This window comes from Engystomops pustulosus, chromosome 2 (assembly GCF_040894005.1).
Source record: "Engystomops pustulosus chromosome 2, aEngPut4.maternal, whole genome shotgun sequence".
In the NCBI taxonomy this organism is placed as follows: domain Eukaryota; kingdom Metazoa; phylum Chordata; class Amphibia; order Anura; family Leptodactylidae; genus Engystomops; species Engystomops pustulosus.
The window spans coordinates 101,129,148-101,151,147 of NC_092412.1; the positions used below are offsets into that span (position 1 = coordinate 101,129,148).

Below are 22,000 nucleotides of genomic sequence, written 5' to 3' on the forward strand. Positions count from 1 at the left end.
TATGAGAACAAACAGAAACTTATATGGTAAGCCAGGAGATGGCGCCATTGACAAAGCCTTTTTTGTTGGTTTTTGTTTACTTTTGTTTTCTTGAATTCGACTTAACTTTAAATTGTAAAGTCCCACGAAATTAATCACAGGCTATAGATATTAACATAGACTTTACTATAATTGCTGCATTCTTTTTGACTGTGTAGCTTCCTAAAGTGGTGCATTAGATTTCACCGTAGCACCTGTCAGCTGTGTTTTGTTTGTGCGGTAGTATTATATATAGACTGACACATTCTGGGAGCGGTTAGACATTGAGACTAGTTCTTAGTTGGAAGCGGTGGGGGAATTTTACTATGTGAACTGTCATAGCTTGTGTCATACTTGCGTGACGGCGGTGTCAGTGTCCTTGTCCTGTGCTCCCTGGTAATAGCAGCTGTAGTGTTAGTGTCATCTTGTTGTGTAGTGGTTTGCTCTATTCTGGGACTCTCTGTTGGATCATATCTGATGGTCAATAATGATTAAGTGAGTGGTATCAATGAATTGCTGTACTTATTTGGCTACTGTGGGCACAGAGTGCAATGTCGCTTCTCTCCTGGAAACTTTTTGCAGAGTCATGACTTGACACAGCAGCTTACTACACTCCCTATATGTGTGCTTCATTGGAGTATATGACAGCCAGTGACATTGCTTTCTCACTTCTAACCCACAGATTCAGAACCAAGAGTAATGTTATGCTGCTCGACAAGTAACATGGACAGACCCGCAAAGAAGGAATTTACCATCAGATACCAGTACAGCCTGCCACTTCTCAAACCATTCCGCACTACGCACAGGTAAATGTGTTTTATACCTTTGTTTGTGGAGAACATGTTTTTTCATTGGTTTATGGTTTTAGCAGTAACTTTGTTACAACATACATAACGGATACATGTATAGGTTGGTCTTGATTGACCTGCTACTTTATTCAGTCTTTACTGCATTGATACTATAAAAAAGGTGCACAAGGTATACAAATATTTTAATAATTTGAAGGCACTATGTAAATAAAGGTTATTATTTTTATTACTATACACAATTATCATTTGCTAAACTGTCTTACATCAAACTTTAACGATAAGACAACAAAATTATATCTGTAAAAGGGCAACATACCATATATACTCGAATATAAGCCTAGTTTTTAAGCACAAAAAATGCTTACACTCGAGTAAAAAAAATATAGGTTTTACCAGGTTTTTGTGGTAAAATTAGGGGCCTCGGCTTATACTTGGGTTGGCTTATACTCGAGTATATACGGTATGTCAATATGTATGTCTGCTCTGTCTTAGGAGCAGAAAAAAAGAAAATAATGAGGCACCAGAAAAGATCAAGTTAACTAAAATGGAGTCGTTTGGGCTTTCAGTCACGTGGGATTTTGACAGAGTCTTCTATAAGGTCTCCTTACAGTCTGTTGATTCATGGTTTAGGACATAAATCTTATGTCGTATCATATTCTGCAGTTATTGAATTTATGACTCTAGGTGGGAGGATGCAGTGTAATGTGTAATCATAAAGATTTGTGCAATAAATATTTTGCAGTCACCAACATCCGATCGATAATGCTGGTTTATTTTCCTTCATGACATTCAACTGGATCACTCCACTCGCAAAAAAGGTTTACAATCTATCTAAACTTGATAGTAATGATCTTTGGGATCTGCCTTCACTAGACTCATCAGAAGTAAACAGTTTAAGGTAAGGTCGTTCTGTACTTTTATGACAGAAAACTGTCTAAAATGCCTTGCACTGAACCTATCAAGGGTTTTAAACACTTTTATGACCTAAAAGGCAAAAGGCACATGTCCAATAGTAAGGGGAGTGGCCTTTTAGGAAAAGGGGCGTGCACTCAAATACTATGTACAAAAGTTTGGCACATTTTTCTGGCATTAACTAAGTAAACAAATAGAAGGTATAAAGTTAAAGAACAACTGTAAAGTATAAAACTTTTGCCTAACTCTGCAGTAAGTGAATATAAGCAAGTCTCTACTTTACTGTCATTAGGTATCTGTAGCTGTTTGCCTGCTACCTCGCGACTGCTCTCTGTCACTTTGTTTATATTGATTGCCATGGGAATCCGTAACTGTACTCTGGAAATTAGAGGAGGGTGGGTGTGTCAGGGTCAATGGTAGTTGACCCTCTGTACCACCATGGACGATAATGTAAGTCGACACCTGGGAGCAGAGTCTAAGTGGTACCCGGTTTTCACCAGAGCCCGCCGCAAAGCAGGTTGGACTTGTTGCGGTGTGGTACCACCATGCCACTCCATGGACGCAACTTTGTAAGCAGTAGCAGCCAAAGCGAGGTGCAGAATCGTGAGGCAGAGACGAAGTTGGGGACAGCCAGAAGATCAGGACAGGCAGCATGGGATTAGAGTCTGGACATAGGGTTAGGTCAGGACAGGAAGCACAAGAGCAACGTCAGGCATAGAAGCACAAAGATCCGGTGAGGACACAGGAAGGGGCTGGGAATTTAACTGAGAAAGTGGTCAGCTAGCACCAATCATTGGTGCGCTGGCCCTTTAGATCTTAGAAGGCCGGCGCACGTGCGGGGACGCACGCGCTGGAGCAAGGAGATCGTCGCTGGAGCGTGGAAAGGTGAGAGATGGTGCCGTGCTATGAGGGCACACAGAGGCAATGGGTGCACCTGCGACCCATGGGTCGCATAGGCACCGGTGACAGGGTGGATCTTGTTGGGTGGGTTACTAGGGGACCATCTGTAGCTGCTGAGTGCAGGAGAATATCAGTCCTCATTATTGCATGCAGCATGTAAAAAACTCCAGGACCCTGAATGATGTTACAAGCATGTGACTGATCACATACCTAAAGTCATCCAATTACAAGGAGGAAGTCTCTTTATACTACCCCTAGGAATGGTATGTAGCCGAATTTGAAAGTTTAAATGCAGCGAAATTGTGCATGTGCGGAAGTTTGACAAATAAATGAAGAGTTCAGGCTCACCATCAATTCTAATGAATGGTATAGACCCTACAAACCCAGCACATTATATATACAGTGAAACCTTTTTGCACTGGGAAGGGGTGGTCTGCAGATAGGGACAGTTTACATAGAGTGTAATGGCAATTTTTTTTTTTTAATCAGACATTGAATAAAAAAACTGACTTTTATGGAGGGGTCCTCTCAAATAGGTGGTCTCCTTTAGAGGTTTCACTGTGTGTAACATGTTTTAATATATCTTTTTCTGTGGGGTGTAGTAGATTACTGTATGATTATTTGTGACCATGATGCAAAGATCCAGTGCTCTGTGTCTTCCCAGCCTTGCTCTGCACTAGATCTTTGTACAAGCACTAACACTGATTCTGTGTCGTAATTGGCTGCACTGTCTGTTCACGTTCACATGAATGCCCTCAGTGCTCTGGCCCCAGTGCCCTTAGCTGAAGTGCCACCCAGGAACCAGGAAGTGCCACCCTTTTCAAGAGAAACGAATAGGATTTTACAGATAGGGTTGATAGGTATATGAGACTATATCTCAGAATAGAAATAAGCCAGAAGCTTGATATAGCTATTGTTGGGATTGTTGTCAAATATGAGTTTCTCGTAGGTTCTATATTCTTTTTGCCTTTTTTCTGCAGTATATTTTGACCATATTGTTCTCTCCCATAAGGGTTCACTAGGATTGAGAGCAAATTGTAGGAAGGAACTTGTAAAGGACACATGTCGGCATGAACCTCAGTCAACAAAGTAGACCTGAAGATGCGCTGACCTAATCTATTCTGTTATTCTCTATTTCTTCCTAGCCTCATTAGTTAGATATGTACCACAACCAGTAGACTCCTTTTTGACAGCTATGTTGACTTTTTTTAATTTGTTTGTTTATCTTGTTGTAATGCGAAGAGCAGAAACTGGAACACAAAGACAGTGTGCCCTGACACTGAGCACCCCCAATGCCCTACCAGCTTGCCTCTGCATATCCTGAGCAACAGATGAGAAATGTTGCAAGCTGGGTCACAACTGAGAGAGAAGCACAGTACAGAATCACTACACAGGACGGAGGACCAAGAATACTAGCCAAAGTCAAGTTACCAAAGAGCAAGATACAAACCCTGGCGGTTTAGAAATAGGCAAAAAAGGAGGAGAATATTTCTTTTAAAAGATCCAAGGAAATATGACTCCACAGCATTTTGGGAGGGGATTGGGTGCAGAATTCCCCTTTTTTAATTGTCGGGGCACTTTGGACTTGGCACATAACTTGTATGCTTTAGCAAAATAATGGACATCATGAGACCATGATGGCCACAAATAGGACCCAGACACATATTTGGTTCCAGCAATTCCCAGGTGTTCTGCTAGTACAGAGCAATGTACAGAATGTACAGAAGCTGAGATTGGGGGGAACAAACAATGTTCCCACAGTTACAATGAGCCAGGTGCTGGCCATTACTAACAGTCATAACTGCCTCTGGGGTATTGTTGGAAAAAGTGTGAGAGAGGGCCTTAAAAATTCTTAGTACCAGAATGGTGTGTAATGATGAAATTTAAACATTTGGTGTTTGGCCCCTTCAAAGCAGTGTCTCCATTACTAAAACACCCATCTAATGGTCAAGAGTTCATGATTACCCACATCATAATTGCATTCCAAAGGAGAGAAAAAAGCCACTGGTTGAAGATTAGTAAGAGATTCAGGACCCTCAGACTAAACAGCCCCCACTGCTACCTCTGAAGCATCACCCTTCACTATACAAAGTCAATTCAAACCTGGTTAAATCAATACAGGTTCATTCATACAGCTTTTCCTTTACATCAGCACTTTTCTTAGTTAGATCTGGCAACAGCTTGGCCAGTAAACAAACATTTTAATATAGTAGTTAGAAAACCCCCCAAAAATGTTGCAAGGCTTTCAGATAGCCGATGAAGGTAATTCTTTGAGTTCCAAATTAACACTTAGTAAATAACTGAATCTCCAACCAGGAGAAAAAGACAAGGATATCATCCAAATAAAACACAACATACTGACCCAGAACATGACTGTTGTAACACTGCATTAAACAACCTGAATGGCATCACTAGGTATTCAAAATGCCCCTCTGGAGTATTAAATGCTCCCCCTGAATTCATCCCCCTCTCTGATTCAGATCAGGTTGTAGGTCAATGGAGATCCGTTTTATAGAACCAAAAGGCACGCACTACCTCATTGAACAAAGCGGGCATCAACAAGATGTTTTTTTTACACTACTATTATTTCGTTCATGTTAGTGAATACATGTCCACCATCTTTCTTTTTAACAAAAAAGAATCCCGCAAGCATAGGAGGATTGGTTGGATGGATATGACCTTTCTGTAGACTGTCTCGAATGTACTCCCATTTAGCCTCACTTTCTGTGGGAGACAGATTGAAAATCATTCCTTTCGATACTTGGAGCCTGGAAGAATATCAATCCCACAGTCATATGGCCTATGTGGAAGCAAAATCTCAGAAGAGCCTTTATCAAATACATTAGCAATATCTACAGTAAATTTAGGTAAAATCAGTGATCAAATTACTGAATACATAAAAATCCATTTAATAATTGTGAATAGTGCCAACGGACAGCTAAGGACAATTTTTTAAAGTATTAGGATCAAATGTTTAATACTCAATACCTGGAGGGAGTTATCCCCAAGGACTGAGGATCTCCCTGCAACAGGGAGATAACAACCCCTACTGTCTGAGCTTGGAAAACATGCTGGTTTCTCCTTAAGTATAGTAAACAGGTTTTCTGGAACGTTTACATTTTTTTCTAATCAGCAGAGAAATTATCCGGAAGCAAGATCTTTACTATATGTCCCTTATCGGAAAAAGACTGCTGCACAACAAGAGCCCCTTCAGCAGCTTCCGCCTGACGTTGGGAAATAGCATGCACTTGTTCAGCTAACTCAGATACCAAGCCTGCTAGGCCCTCCATCTAGTTCTGGAATGGAGGCCATACTGCACTGACTTTGCTTTTTATGCGTTTTGGACAGGTTTAATTTATCTTAGAGGTTGATATATACAAGGCATCTGAGTCTATGGGGTTTTTGCAACTTTTTATTAAAAAGGTGCGCAAAAGTCGTATATCCTTCTGCCACCCCATCTAAAGCTTTTCCTACACCAGATTGTTTATTAGCAACTATTTTACGACCATTTGCTCAAAAATTGAGACTTTTTCTTATGTCCACATCTGGATTTTAAAAATATACAAATTGCAACACTGAAAAATTATTGCCCTGCTAACTTTGCTAAGCGAGTAGAAAAGTCGCAAATATCAAAACGTGTGAAAAAAAGTTGCAAATGTGCCCTGACACTGAACTCCCCTCAAAGGCCCTACTTGCCTCGATGGCAGGAGATGCCTGAAAATTGATATTGGACAATAAGAAGACGCCCTATACCAATGTAAAAACACAAGGACAAACAATACAAAAAGATAAGAAAGTTCGCCAATTCGGGTCACAACTGAGAGGGAAGCACAGATAAGAATCACTAGACAGGTGGAAGGACAAAGATAAAAAGCTGAAGTTAAGACATAAAAGAACCAGATACAAATAGCAAGGAAGATGAGAAGCTGATAAGAAACCTTCTTTAAAAAGAATGAAGGGTGGGCAGGACTGATAAGTGATCTCAAATCCCCAGGTCCTAAAGTCATTGAGTCATTGGGTCAGAGATCCAGAGAACACAGAGGGGTGTGAACCTGTCAATCACCAAGGGTTGCATACTGCTTGAACAAGTTTAATATTTAAACAATACTGCCTCATATTGGAATATTTAAAATATAACTTTAATTAACCAAATAAATTAAAACATATGTGGGTCAAGTGTTTTGCTTTCTGATACTAGTATATAGCCAGAAGTTCCCTGCATAGAGTATGCCCATCCTATTAAAAAAAAATCTCTACTCACCTTTCCGATGCACCTCGCTGGTCCTCTTCTGTCTTCTGATGTCTTCTGCATGACGTATATAACTCCAGCCATCCAGTATTTAGCTCCAGGCCAGCAGTATATAGCTTCCAGCCCACAGTATATTGCTCAAGGTCCCCTGTATATAGCACCAGCCCCCAGTATATAGTTCCAGCACCCCAGTATATAGCTCCAAGCCCCCTGTATATAGCACCTGGTCCCCAGTATATAACTCCAGGCCCCCAGTATATAGTTCCAGACCTCCAGCATATAGCTCCAGGTCCCCAGTATATAGCTGCAGCTCCCCAGTATATAATATATCCACCTCCCACTATATATCTTCAGTCCCCCAAGTATATATCTCCAGCTCTCCATTGTATATCTTCATCCCCCATTATATAACTTCAGCCCCCAGTATATAGCTCCAGCTCCCCCAGTTTATAGCTCTAGGCCCCCAGTATATAACTCCAAGTCCCCAGTATATAGCTCCAGGTCCCCAGTATATAGCTCCAGGTCCCCAGTATATAGCGCCAGCCCCCCAGTATATAGCACTAGCCCCCAGTATATAGCTCCAGGTCTCCAGTCTATAGCTCCAGGTCTCCAGTCTATAGCTCCAGGTCTCCAGTCTATAGCTCCAAGCCCCCAGTATATAGTTCCAGCCCTACAGCATATGTCTCCAGGCCCCCAGTATATAGCTGCAGATCCCCCAGTATATAATATATCCAGCTCCCACTATATATCTTCAGTCCCCCAAGTATATATCTCCAGCTCTCCATAGTATATCTTCATCCCCCATTATACTATTATATATCTTCAGCCCCCAGTATATAGCTCCAGCCCCCAGTTTATAGCTCCAGGCCCCCAGTATATAGCTCCAGCCCCCCCCCCCCCCAGTATATAGCTCCAGGCCCCGGGCTAATTTATTCAGTTGATCTCCAGTGCAGCAATAATTAAAAAATCAAACTATACTTATCTTCCCCCGCGTCCACCGTCTGCACCAGAACGGCGATGTCCATTGTCCTCTACAGTCTCCTTGGCAGAACAAGGAGTGCATTACTCCCTGCGCTGTCATAGACACCAATGCTGTGTGTAAAGCACTTCACCGGCTACCGCCCCGATCTCTGAACCGGGCGGTTCAGAGGAACAAGGAAGAACAGGCCCACTCAGAGAGGGCCTGGTTTATAATACTGGTGATTCAAAACACCCATATTATAATCCGCCATTGATAGGCACCTTCATGCAATTCATGCAATTCAAAGTGTAAAATTTTATATAAAATGCATATAAATTTACGTTAATAGCAAAAATGTGCCCCAAACAGAAAATATTTAGCTTCAGATCTCCTAAATGTATTAGATGAACATGTATAGATTTCACAGATACCTCATAGTCATATTAATGCACAGAGAGGCACATTTACTAAGGTCCATGCGCCAGTTTTCTGTCGGACTTTGCACATTCTTTTATGTGAAGACTGCTAGAATGTGTCTGTATATGTGGCGCATTCCACCCTTTTGTGATGCAGCTGCAATATTCTTCACACCACACAAATTTCTGCACCGAAATGGGTGTTCCGGTGCTCAGTCAGACTGTGATTTAACATGCAAAGTCTGACAGAAGTGTGCCGCACGCCCCATGATAAAGGTTCATCAAAAATGTTATGGTATGAAAAATGGGTGCCACAATTTAAGTATCTACTGCCCTTTGTACACTACACAGGCAAATTGCTTATTACTGCTCTGTTTTTAGTAAATGTGCCCAAGAAGGTTTGAAATTCTGTCTAATTTGTTTAGGTTATACAAAAAATACAAAAATGAATATGCACATACTGTATATAATATTCCTACTTAAAATATAGTTCCCTTGCCTTCCCATTCATAAGTGGTAATAGCAGAAGCATTTGGGTGCATTTGGCACAAAATGCCATGGTTCTATTTTGAATACATCTTTGCATGCAATTTTTTAACCTGTGCAATTTTATGAAATGATAATAAATGTATGTGTTTGTTTAGATTTATCAGGTGGATTCATTTGGGAGAAATTAATTTTATTTTATAGTTTCAAAAATGGTTGTGAATTGGTGCCATTAAGTGTAGCTTGGCAAGATAACAGGCTTGGTGCTTTTTGTTTTTAAAGCCACTGCACCTATTTTCTGTGGACCTTCTTTTTAGTGCAACTGCTTGCACGTGTATTTATGAAGTGTCCGCGACACATATGTGTTGCAGCTGCACTATTCCCAACACAACACAAATCTCAGCACTGAGAGAAGCGTTCCAGTGGTCAGTGATAAATGTACGTCATTGGGGCACATTTATTTATCTGGTTCCAGAGCAGTTCTCGAAAGTGCATTGTTCGACAACAATGCACTGTGCCGTGATTCAATAAGATTGTGCGCCTGATATCCTGCATGTGTCGCTTCCCCGATCAGTTCCGCTGGAGTTCAGCATCTTCCTCCCGGTGTATGTAAGTGCATGTCTTGTGACACAATTTTTAAGTTAAACCTGCGGTTTGTCCGAATCCGTTGAATCGCCTGACGGCCCGCCCCCTGATTTGTCGCATAAAAGCCGGCACGATTGCACCAAAATCTGATCGCATGCGACACAACCTTTTTTTTTATCTCATGCTATTATTTGACAAGAGAATTACAGCTTTTTCGTATTTTCCTTAATAGCGTCTTAAAATGTACTTTGTTCCCTTACATCTGTTTACTAAGACATATGTCTATTTTCAACTGTACTAACTATATATATATATAGTTCTAAATAAATATTTTTTCTTCATCTGGACAGACTTCAGAAACTTTGGGAGGCAGAGCTCCAGAAGCATGGGAAGAGGAAAGCATCGCTCACACTGGTGTTATGGCGTTTCTGCCGAACCAGATCCTTACTGGCTTTGTTGTCCCTGATAATCACCATGGTAGCAAACTTTATTGGCCCTGTGAGTTCATGTTTTTTTGCCTAGAAATTAGATGTGGTATGCAGTGCCACTGTTTAAAGGTTGGAGCGTTTGTGACCTGACTTTTAGAATGACAGTACACTTTTTCTGACATAACTTTTTGATATACAAACAATAACATTCATTTTCTGAAACGAAAACACACCTTTAAGTAAGTTGATGTTATGACTGCATTAAGAGAAATTCTTGTAAAGATGTACCGTAATAATCATGTGAAACTGACAAGGGTTACCTGTCAAAACATCATCCAAGTTAGCACTGGAGCAACAGGTAGTATCTTCTGTTGCATAGAATTTTTTTGTTGATACTTTTTTCTATCTGTCTACAGGCCATCTTCATCCGTTCATTGCTAGAGTATGCAGAATCAACAGAATCTAATCTGCTTTATGGGTTGTTTGTAGCACTTGGTATTTTTACTGCAGAGCTTGTAAGATCTTGGTCATTTGCCCTTAACTGGGCAATGAACTACAGAACAGCAATGCGGCTAAAAGGAGCGGTTTTAGCTCTGGCATTCAGAAAAATCCTGAAACTTAAAGTATCTAAAGATGTTTCTACAGGAGAGGTAAGTTATAATTACTGTTATAGTTAAATGGGTTATCCGAAAGTTGAAAAACATGGCTGCTTTCTTCTAAAACCAGTACAACATCTGACCATGGTTTGAGCCTCTATTAAAGCAGAGGCATATAGAGAGGAAGGCAACTTAGTTGCAATATCATGCCCTATTCCTGGTCAGGAGATGTTTTTGGAAGAAACTAGCCATGTTTTTTTTTACCTCAAATCCCTCTGTAATGCTAAACTATCAGCCTCGGTATTAATTACTTTACAGAGCTTAGTAGCATCTGCTAATATTGAAACTTGATTGAACCCTCTACAACAGTGGTGACGAACCTATGGCACTGGTGCCAGAGATGGCACTCGGAGGCCTCTCTGTGGGCACACGGGCTGTCTCACAGGCAAAGAGTTTGCCAGACATGGCATCTTCCTGCAGTCTCCAAGTCCAAGTAGTGCCCTGCTATTTTAAAGTGACCCATCCTGTGTTGCTTGGCCCTGTCCGAAGAGTGAAAAGGTGTGGGCAGGGTTGGATTGGAGCTCCAAATTTCTGGTAGCAATAAGTTTGTTACAGCCTAAATTGCCGTGTTGGCACTTTGGGAAAAGCTAGTGTTTTTTGGGGCTCATTTTGGGCACTCAATCTCTAAAAGTTTCGCCATCACTGCTCTACAATGTCATTAAAAAAAATATTAAAAAGAAGGGGCCCTGTGGCACTCCATTGGTAACATCAACCCAATGTGAGAATGTGCCATTTATGACGACCATCTGTTTTCTATCACTAAGCCAATTGCTTACCCAAATACACAGATTTCCCGCTAGTCCCAGCAGTCTCATTTTATATACCAACCTTTTATGCATCACTGTGTCAAATGTCCAGATATACAACATCCACAGCCTCTCCAAGGTCCAGTTTGGAACTTACCTCCTCATAGAAACCAATCAGATTAGTCTGACAGGACCTATCCCTCATAAACTCATGCTGATAATGGGTTATAAGGTTATATACATTGTGATTCTCCAGGATATCATCGCTAACAAACCCCTCAAATATTACCCCATATCTTCCTTCAATGCAGAAATAAAAATGGACATGAATAGACCACAGCAATGGTAAAAAATAGCAACACATCAATCCATCTTTGCTAGGGCTTTGCTTTTTACACAATGAAGTTACAGCTTTACAGACATAAAAAATATTTGCAAGTGTTTGTTTGTATTGCTTCCAAGTTAGCAAGACAAATAAATTAAGTATTGTGAAATAAGTGGATACATACAGTAACAAAAGTCACTTGAACAATATTGTTATTCAGTTGGCAAACTAAATGATGGTATTGTCCTGCATGACACCCAGAGGCCAGCACGATGGAACATAATGTACAGTCGTGCTGGTGGTTTCATATCACAGGAGTATTATGTAGAACTTGTTGGATAAATTTCCATTTACAGCAGATATACTGTATGCATACATATAGGTTAATATAGGTCTTATTCTTTAGTGTAGTTTAGTTGACCAATAGTAATATAGTCTGATAATCACTGGGTAAATGTCTACATGTGTATGTTTTGTCTTCCAGCTAGTGAACATGTGTAGCAGCGATGGTCATAGATTATATGAAGCAGCCTCCATAGGCTGTATGCTTGCTGCCGGCCCTTTTATTGCTCTCTTGGGATTGCTGTACACTGTGTTCTTCCTGGGACCTACAGCTCTAATAGGCTCCGCTGCATTTGTTTTGTTTTATCCATTAATGGTAAGATTCTTTGTATATTTGCTATTGTATGGCTATACATTCATTTAAGTGAATCATAATTTATTAGTGTAAAACCTCTTGCATTTGACTTTAGATGCTGGCATCAAAACTAACTGCATATTTTAGGAAAAAATGCATAGGGATCACAGATCAAAGAGTACGGATAATGAATGAAATCTTGACCAGCATCCGGTTCATCAAAATGTATGCATGGGAGAAAACATTTAAAAACATTGTTCAAGGTAGGCTTTCAGTGTATAATGCAAATTGTAATATATTGTTTATGTTATTTCTACATTCTTGATCAGAATTTTTGATTTGTCTAATCTAAGGCAGGTAAGTATATAGTATAAAGTATACTATTTATATGATATAATATAAAAAATATAGGGGCACATTTACTAAGGGTCCGCGGACCGCATTTCCGTCCGGTTTCCCGACTATTTCTGCTTTGCACCGCATTTAACAGGGGATTTTGGTGCAGTCGTGTCGACTTTCATTCGACACAAATCGGGTATGTGGCTGTCGGACAACCCGACTGATTTGGACTGAACACAGGATTTTAAATTCAAATTGTGTCGCGAGACAATGCACTTACATGCACCTGGAAGAAGCCTATAACTCACCAGTCACCGTCTTCTGCACTTTCTAAAACATTTTTTATTACTTGATTGAGTATTGTTGAAATGTGTATGTTGAAATATAAACTTATATTCTATATGCTAAAGATATCATTCAGACTGCCGGTGACATCACCCGATGTCTGTAAGTCTCACATGAACACATGGAGACTTTCCATGCGAACCAGAGTGCAGCTGCTAGACTTAGACTGCCGGATGACGTCACCGGCAGTCTGAATGATATCGAGGGGGGACCCGGCTACAATTAAAATAAACAGGGCGTGAATAAATTATAGGCCATCGGAGATAGGAGGCGCTCAGGAGAACGTAAGCATGAGTGCCTCCGGCTCATTAGCACATAGAATATAAGTTTTCAACATAGACAATGTCAAGTAATGAAAAATGTTTTAAGAAATGCAGAAGACGCTGACTGGTGAGTTATAGGCATCTACCATCACTATACCTGATGAAAGATGTCCTTTAAAGGTGACCCACCTGACCTGGATTGCTTGCTAAAGATAATATGGTTCCAGTGTGTAGCAGCCAAGGTTGCTTGTTCATGACATTAGCTGGTATTCAATAGCAGAGCACATTATGGGCATTGTGCCACCAAATTCCTTTGTGGTAACCACCCAAATATGACATGAACGAGGGAGTGGTCTTTTCTAAAAAAAATCCTGTCTGTCTTGTCTATGATGTTATTGTGCTTACAGCTTAAGGAATTGGCAAGTTTCCATTATATGTCTCAGAGGCACAAGCTAATATTTGACAATATGATACGTAATGCTAAATACTTATAGAAACAGTTCTTGAAAACATTCAAATTTAAAAAGAAACTCCCAGCAGTTTTGAACATACAAAGCTGCAGTCAGTGTTGGGTAGCAGTCCTGGACATCTATGTAACCAAACCTTTATGTATGTATATAGTAGTAGCAGGATTGTGAATAATGAATTTACTTTTCAGGATTGTAGCTTGACTTGGAGCACCGTGGTGTCTCCTCAAACTGATGTGTTTTTAGATCTCTGTATTCAATCTACTCCATAGTCTCTTCCTTCTGTTGTATCTAATCAGAAGCCTGATTAGACTGAAGCTCTTACTCAAAGCAGTGGGGACGACTTGGGCAGCAGTACAATAAAGAGATCTCATATGGCAGTGCAACCCGGTGCACCAATTCCATCTAGAATAAAAAGTATTTTTTTTCTTAGTCCTACTGATAAACACTTTAAGATATGAATAGAAAGCACTTTAAACTTACCATAGTTTAAATAAATAGCACACTTTTTGCACAAGATTTTTTTAAGAATGGCAGGATTCTTTAAATAAAATGGCCTATTATTTGATCATTTAATACATCTTTTTACTTCAACCAAAGCCTTCTTTTCTTTTATAACAGCATCACGGTGGATTGGAAACATTGCAATAATAGATTAACAAAATGTTTTTTCTTCCTCGGATTGCTGTTGTTCTTTGTTTCAATATGATACACACCTAGTTACTAAAATTCCTCCATATGCCTCATTAGGCAATCTCTTATAGCTTTGAATTTGTTTTCTATTATTATTGATTCGGTGAATATTTTGCATAAAAAAAAAACATGTACACATTTACTGGGCCACACAGGGTGAAAAGGTTCCAAAAGGCCCAGACAGAACACAAATAGGGAGGAAGTGTTTGATGGACTGACAATCACAAGCGACTACCACAATTTTTTGTCTTTCATCCAGACACAGATGACACCTTCGTTACAAACCCCTGTCTTAGTCCGGACCTAACTTGAAGGGCATATATGCTTATAACCATGTATTTCCAAAAGAACACATTTATAAAATGCTGCTTATACGTTTGAGAAAAGTAGGCATAAAAGAGATGGATTACTACATGACACGGCACTGTTGACTCCTCTGCTTCTTCATAGACTGCTTGCCAGACCATTTGTGTCCCCTCCTAAAACAATTTTCTTCCCCTGAGAAATAAAACTCGCACACAAATAAAACTTTTTGGATTAAATCTGGCCACAGCAGCCAGTTTTTATTACAAACAAATTAACATATATAACTTTTTTCCTTTTAACGTTATGCATCAAAAACATATTCCTTATTTAGCAGAAGGAAGATCCTTGGAGCTACAAAAATTGTTATTCTGCCAACCTACCTGTTATGTTAACTTCTTACCCCCAACCGCCACCTCTGGTTCGAGGGCGCCATTTAGCAGGTGGCATTATCTCCTTCTCCACTCCCCGGGACACCACCCAGCAGGAGTCCGTAATGCCATACCTCTTAAGGCGTGGCCCATATTTTGGGAAAAACTACCTTCCTTGTTTTCCCCTTCTCCCCCTGTAGTTCGCCAACTCCAAGGACCTTCACTTCCACCCTCCCCTACTCTGTACTGCTGCGACTGTCTTCCCTCCCTCCCCCTTTTTATTCTGGTCCGGTGGGCGGGACTCGCTTCGGTGGTTAAACAAAATGGCCACCGCTATACTTTTCCTCAATTCATCCCCCTGAAACTTAGCCAGCGCACTGTTACCTCATTCCTGTTGAAATTCAACTGTTTTCGCTGCTCTCTGCGCCCCCCAAAAAACGTAAGAATGCCCAAAACTCCACGCCAATTTTGTTCTGTATCCTGAAAAATAAGATTAAAGCACAATCAGCCTGTCCACGTCTTTTTTGCCCCTCCCTTCCTTTTTTCTTAATTGCCCCCTTGCTCATCCATTAACTTTGGCCTTACGTAAGACCGATATCGATTCGATTCCCATCTACCTATTCGTTTCACTACCTCTGGCCCAAGAACCCACTTTACCGCTTCTGTCGCTGCTCCAATCCTAAAGGAATGAGGTGCAAACTCTTTCTCGACCAACCCTAGCTTATTCAAACACTTCCTAAATATTGCTGTGAATTGAAAATGCGAGACATATGTGCCATCCTGATGGCAAAACAACGGCCCCCGTGCTGCCCCCTTTCCACCAAAAATTCCCTTAAGCACTTCACAGGGCACATCTTGCTACCCCTGACTTCCTTCAATAACACCGACTTACCTTTTCCAAAAATGGCAGTTTTCGATCTGCTAAGCCTAAACTCAATTTTTTCATCTTCCAACAATACATCCTCACTTAATATCTTCTTCTTACTAGGAGCCACTAGTTCCCCCACCCTGAGGGATCCAAAATATGCCCAAGAAAAAGCTAACTTAAAAACTTTTTTTTCAAACTCTGATATACATACCCCTTCCAACTGTTCTCCCAACTTTTCTAGCAATAAAAACGAAACTGGCTTCCTTCTGTCCTTTTCTTTCTTTTTTCCTCTTTGAAAACCCTGCATCGCTTGTTTAAACAAGAAATCCTTAGTCACATCTTTTACCCCTTGTAGTTTAAAAGCGAATGCCAACGCAGCCACCCCTTTTTTAACCCTCGTCACCGTCCAACCCTCTATATTCGCTTTTCCCAACCAAATCAACAAGGCCATAGCCCTATTTTCGTCCGAAGAAACTCCCCCCAATTCCTCTATCAATGCCTCCCAGCTTTTAATCGCCGTGCCATAAGTCGACCATGTGTCTTCAGCCAGGGACGCCCGGGTTAACGCCCCCGCCGTTTGAAGACAATCTCCCATAGATGTGGTGGACAAGGAATCCCCTCTTCCTCTGCTGTTGGAGCCAGTTGCCGAAATCGATCCCACTGCAGACGAGATAAGGCGTCAGCAATATGGTTACTAACACCCGGAACATGAACCGCCACCACCCACGTATTCAGTGATAAACAAAGCAATACCAGTTGCCTTAACAATCTTACCACTGGAGGTGACGACGCCGTCAATTTATTAACTGCCCAAACCACAGCCTGGTTATCGCAGTGAAAACGAATCTTCTTATTCCTAAAACTATCTCACCAGATCTGTACCGCCACCAGGATTGGGAACAACTCTAAGCACGCCAAATTTTTTGTTAAACCCCCCCCCGTCACCCAAGAATCTGGCCAACGCTCCGCGCACCATTTCCCTCCATGAAAAGCTCCAAAACCCACCCCCCAGCCGCGTCCGTATACAAATCGCAAATTATAGTTGTCGACCATCTCTTCTAACATCAGAGACCTCCCATTATATGTTTCCAAAAATTGTTTCCATACCCGCAAATCATCTTTTATTTCTTTTCCTAGCCTAACAAAGTGATGGGCTGCCCGAACTCCTGCTGTTGCTACAGCCAAACGTCGACAAAAAACCCGCCCCATTGGAATAATCCTGCAGGCGAAGTTAAGCTTGCCTAACAATGACTGCAATTCTTTTAACGTTATCTTTTTTAGCCTCCCTGCCCGACGAACTTCCTCCCTTAATGCCGTTAACGTATCCTCAGGTAACCTGCACTCCATCCTGTCTGAGTCCAATGTTATCCCCAAAAATATTAGGCAAGATGAAGGGCCTTCGGTTTTTTCCTTCGCCAGTGGCACCCCAAACTTTTTAGCCACCCGCTCAATGGTTGACAGTAAAACCCAGCATACTGATGACCCTTCTGGCCCAATGCAAAGGAAATCATCAAGGTAATGAATCAGCGATTGAACTCCCCCTTCTTCCTTAATTAACCACTCCAAAAAAGAACTGAAAGTATGCGCAAGACAGTGAACATCCCATTGGCAAACATCTATCCACATAGAAAGCCCCTTCCCAATAGCATCCAAGTAACTTCAAGCTTTCCTTATGTATCGGAAAGAGCCTAAACTATGTCAGTTTCTATGTCAGTTTTTGCTAACAATGCCCCCCTCCCATATGCCCAAACCCACTCTACGACTTTGTCAAATGATGTGTACACCACTGAACTCAGTTCTTGTGATATCCCGTCATTGACCGACATCCCTTTTGGATATGACAAATGCTGAATCAAACGAAATTTATTCGCTTCCTTTTTAGGAACCACTCCTAACGGGGAAATTATCAAGTCTGCCATTGGTGAAGTTTCGAACGGTCCTGCCATCCTTCCCAATTCCACCTCTTTTTTTAACCTTACCACCTGAGGATAACGGTATGCTCACATTAAATTCTTGGTCGTAAATGGAACCGCATGGCTTGGGGGCAGTATCCAAAACCCCTCCCTGAAACCCCTTCTCAATAAATCTGCCTTTTCTTTGTCCGGATATCTATTTAGATAGGGCTTCATCCCTTGAAGATTCACCGGCGTCTGACCCATGTCCAGCCCCTCCAGCTCCCTTCCCTTTGTTTTTTCTGAAGCATTTTGCCGTCCCATGTGACGTACCTCCGCATGTGGAACATATGTGTCTAAACTTACAACTTCCTCCATATTTACAGAGCCCATCATTAAACTGCCAGCACACTCCCGCCTTGCTGCCTCCTCCCCCGCTCTCTTTTTGTTGTGCCCCATGACTGCTGCTCCCTGCTCTGTCTCCCCCGGTCCGAAAGGACTGCCCATAACGCACCGGGGCCATAACCTGATACTTGGGCGCGCCGCCTTCCTCTGCCGAAAATCTTCATCGTACCGCAGCCATGTTTGGCCCCATAAGTCCTATATGCCTCACCTATTGAGTTTTGGTAGCAAAATAACCCAGAACAGTTCTCTGGTGCCTTTTCCCCAATCACACTAGCCAAAATGGAAAAGGCCTGGAACCAGTTTTGGAACGTCTGTGGAATCATTTGCCACCTCTTCTTCTCCTCCTCTTCCTTTTTTGAGTCGTCCTTTTTTCCCTTATCCAAGTTACATTTTTTCAAGGGTAATAAGGAGAAGATCTCGACGTATTCGTCTTTCCAGATCTTCTCCTTTACCTCTTTTTTTAAATAACCACCTAATGGGCCCTCAAAACACACGTATACCTCGCCTTTTGCCCTATCATCTAATCTCACCCTTTCTTCTTTTTCCTTCTCTGTCTGTACCGAAACCGTGACCCCCGTTTCCCTCCGTACAATTGCTCCTGGAGCCGCCCCCACCCATGGCATCCAAGTCGCCGCCGGGGAAATGCTTGCTCCCACCCCTTCACATCTTGCTAAAAGTTCCTTCACACTACCCGCTAATGACCTCAATTCTTCTAATGCCCCCCCGTTACTCCCCACACTCACCCCCCCACCCCCCCTGGTGAAAACCCCAATTCAGATTCAACACACATAGAGGTAGACTCACCGAGCTGCATAGGTGCTGTGACCCCACCAGCGACCAAGTCGATTTCCATTTGCTGCATGCTCTGACCGCCTCTGCTTGCCTCTGTGCTGGCCCTCAAAGTTTCTCTGCCAGCTGCCCTGCAACCGTCGCAAGCCAAGCATGCTGAGCCTTCTGAACAGGCCATAGATGTTGCTGCCTCCCTTCTGCTGGAGCCGCTATGCTCTGCTCCTGTTCTGCTCCTGAGCCCAGGCCCTGGATTCTCTGTTTCACAACTCCTCCTGCGAGAAGATCCCAGCTCAGATACTGTCTCTGAAGATCCAAAGGCACCCGCTGCGACAGGTACATCGCCAGCAGCGAGCCCCGTATTCCTGATAGGCGACTGCCTCAGTTGTTTCTATGAGTCGTTGGCTGCACGGCTCCCTCCGCTGGACACGCTCGTGCAGTTGGATTCCTCCCGGTCCGAGATTGCCTGCCTTCCTGGCTAGTCCTCGCTCTCGCCACCGGAGGGTCCCTAGAGGGGCTCCGGACCCGACAGCGTGTCCTCGGGGTATGCCCTGGATTCGGGCGGGCGGCCGCGTACGTCTAGAGCGCCGCCCCGTCTGTTGCTCCGCTCCCGCCACTGCTCCCACCTCACCTCCGGAGCTAAGCGCTTCCATAACTTGTGTCCTCAGCCCCGCTTCACCTTCCACCTTCACTAGCGCCCGCAACTGTGCTATCAACGCTGCCGCTTCTGTCATTCTTCTTCTCACCCTCCTATGCACGTCTACTCGCTTCGGTGGTTAACCAAAATGGCCACCGCTATTCTCCCTTACCGTTAATTTGAATCCTCCCCTCCTAACTACTCCCGCCGAATAAACCCCTCCCCCTAGTTACGCTGAGGTCACAACATGCCGCGTCATGCCGGCCTCCCCCAACGCGTGGGTCCGTCCTTCTTCTGGCTGGAATTTTCAAAAAGTCCTATCCTGGAATGGTGACACGATCTATAGACAAGACATCCCTACCGTATTTTCCGGATTTTAAGGCGCACATAAAAGCCTTGGATTTCCTTGGAAATCCAAAGTGCGCCTTATAGTCCGGTGCGCCCTATATGAGGGCAGCGGACCATACTTACAAAGGTCCCCGCTACCGGAGACAGCAGATCTCCAGCGGGAACTGCAGACCACGTGGCACAAACAACTTCTGCCGCGTCGGTCTGCAGTTCCCGCTGGAGTTCTGCTGTCTCCGGTAGCGGGGACCTTTGTAAGTATGGTCCGCTGCCCTCCTCCACCTCCCCCTCACCTTCCCCCCTCACCTTCCCCGCGTCGCCGCGTCTCGTCGGGTCTCGTCTTCGGGTCGCGTCTCTTCTCGTCGGGTCTCCACTCCGCCCCCGGACCTCCGCCACGCCCCCGGACCCTGCGCCTTATAGTCCGATGCGCCTTATATATGGAATTATTCCATATATAAGGCGCATCGGACTGATGCGCCTTATATTCCGGTGCGCCTAATGGCCCAGAAAATACGGTACTTTTCTCAACGTTGTTTTAAAAAAATAATAATTTCGAAAGCATGTTATGTTTTTCACAACTCACCTGGTCATAGGTTGCACTCGTATCACACTTTTGTAGAAGGGTTGTTGGAGTTCTGTATAAAAATCTCTAACACAACAAATAATGGACTTTAGATATATCATTTAGGGTATAATGACCTGTATGTAAACATAAAGTCATGTGTTATTCTCTCCGACATAATGGGGAACATTTACTCACCCCGTCCCCAGAAAGTGTATTGGCCAACTCCAATGCACTGTGCTGCAATTCACTAAGATTGTGCACCCGATATCATAAATGTGTTTCCCCGCTCAGATCCGACAGTGTTCACCATCTTTTAGTGGTGCATCTAAGTACTTGGGTTGCGACACAATTTAAAAGTTAAATCCCGCGCTCAGTCTGAATCAGTCGGAAAGTCCGACGGCACGCCCCCTAATTTGTGGTGCATGGAAGCCAGTGAAGCTTCATCAAAAAAAGGGTCGCGTGCGACACATTTGCAATGCACTCGATACTTAAATACCTGTGCAAGACTTTTTCCCATTGAAAATAGGGCACAGTCCGAAAAGTTTGTTGCAAAGTGGCGCAAAGCCTTAGTAAATGGGCCCCAATGCTGTTTATCATTGTCATAATTGTTGCATACAGTCTTTCATCCTGGTTGTAGATGTCCTTTAATAAAGAGTTTGCACTGTAGGTATCAGAAGATCTGAGAGGGCTTTACTGGAAAAAGCTGGATATGTCCAGAGCGTCACATCAGGCATAGCCCCTGTAGTGGTGGTGGTAGCTAGTGTATGCACGTTTTCATTGCATATGGCTCTTGGATATGATCTGACAGCTCCACAGGTAGGAACTAGAAGAACTTTGCATCTGTGTATGAGGTTAATCCTAGTCTGTATACACCAAATACATTATTAATGAGTCAAATGTCACATATCATAGGATTGTGATGTACATTTTCTCTACTGCTCAAACATTATAACATTATAGACTGTATGGCATTCTGTTGTAAGACCATGCCACCACTGGTTAAATGCATGCAGCTCTGTTACAAATACTGTATTTATTGTTTTTATTGTTATGCAATAATTACAGGCATTCACAGTTGTTACTGTGTTCAATTCAATGACCTCTGCTCTCAAGATGATACCTCTTGCTGTAAGGGCTGCCTCAGAAGCTTCAGTGTCTATATCCAGATTTCAGGTTAGATAATGATTGTCACTCTTTTGGTAGATTTGATTAAAGACCTTGTATATCAAAAAAGCAGTGAAGTGTAATATGATCATAACATGATTGAATACTGTGGGAATGATATATTTAATATGTAATGTTGCTGAACCGTGCAGGTTGTTTTGTTAACTGGCATAGCCACCATTCTATTGCTATCCCCATTGCTCAACATGCTCCTTAGCATCCTGGGTCCTTCTCACATCAGCTGGCTCCTAGGTCCTAAGCATGCATCAGTTCCTGAGATTTCAAAGGCCAGTGTACCTGCATCAAATCTGAGAGGTGCGACAGCTTTGTGGTTCCCTGTGTATATTGCTATAGTAAGTGTCTATTAGCAACCTGCTGATGAAACTCTGTGACATGCTAAGCTCAGTACTCACTTTCTTCTGAGACCGG

The 22,000-nt window shown here is 42.6% G+C and overlaps 2 protein-coding genes across 12 annotated transcripts in view; one reads left to right on the forward strand and one right to left on the reverse strand.

Moving 5' to 3' along the window:
* TSGA10 (testis specific 10) overlaps positions 1-22,000 on the reverse strand; it is a 79,436-nt gene that overhangs the window by 52,329 nt on the left and 5,107 nt on the right. For 2 of the 5 annotated variants that reach the window (XM_072135748.1, XM_072135754.1), the window contains exon 1: positions 2,018-2,113. The exons of 1 other annotated variant lie outside the window; for it this stretch is intronic. In XM_072135748.1, the coding sequence (XP_071991849.1) occupies positions 2,018-2,098 (81 nt within the window). In that variant the 5' untranslated portion in view covers positions 2,099-2,113. Of the gene's footprint in view, positions 1-2,017; positions 2,114-22,000 lie in introns of those variants that run through there. 2 more of the 5 variants (XM_072135751.1, XM_072135753.1) reach the window with 2 other exon arrangements.
* Positions 1-22,000, forward strand: part of LOC140118181 (ATP-binding cassette sub-family C member 5-like) — a 76,816-nt gene that overhangs the window by 584 nt on the left and 54,232 nt on the right. For 4 of the 7 annotated variants that reach the window (XM_072135741.1, XM_072135739.1, XM_072135745.1 and 1 more), the window contains exons 2-9: positions 701-824; positions 1,570-1,725; positions 9,687-9,834; positions 10,181-10,414; positions 11,976-12,149; positions 12,244-12,391; positions 21,075-21,223; positions 21,473-21,580. In XM_072135741.1, coding sequence (XP_071991842.1) covers positions 701-824; positions 1,570-1,725; positions 9,687-9,834; positions 10,181-10,414; positions 11,976-12,149; positions 12,244-12,391; positions 21,075-21,223; positions 21,473-21,580 — 1,241 coding nt within the window. Of the gene's footprint in view, positions 1-280; positions 514-700; positions 825-1,569; positions 1,726-9,686; positions 9,835-10,180; positions 10,415-11,975; positions 12,150-12,243; positions 12,392-21,074; positions 21,224-21,472; positions 21,581-22,000 lie in introns of those variants that run through there. The other 3 variants (XM_072135744.1, XM_072135742.1, XM_072135746.1) reach the window with 3 other exon arrangements.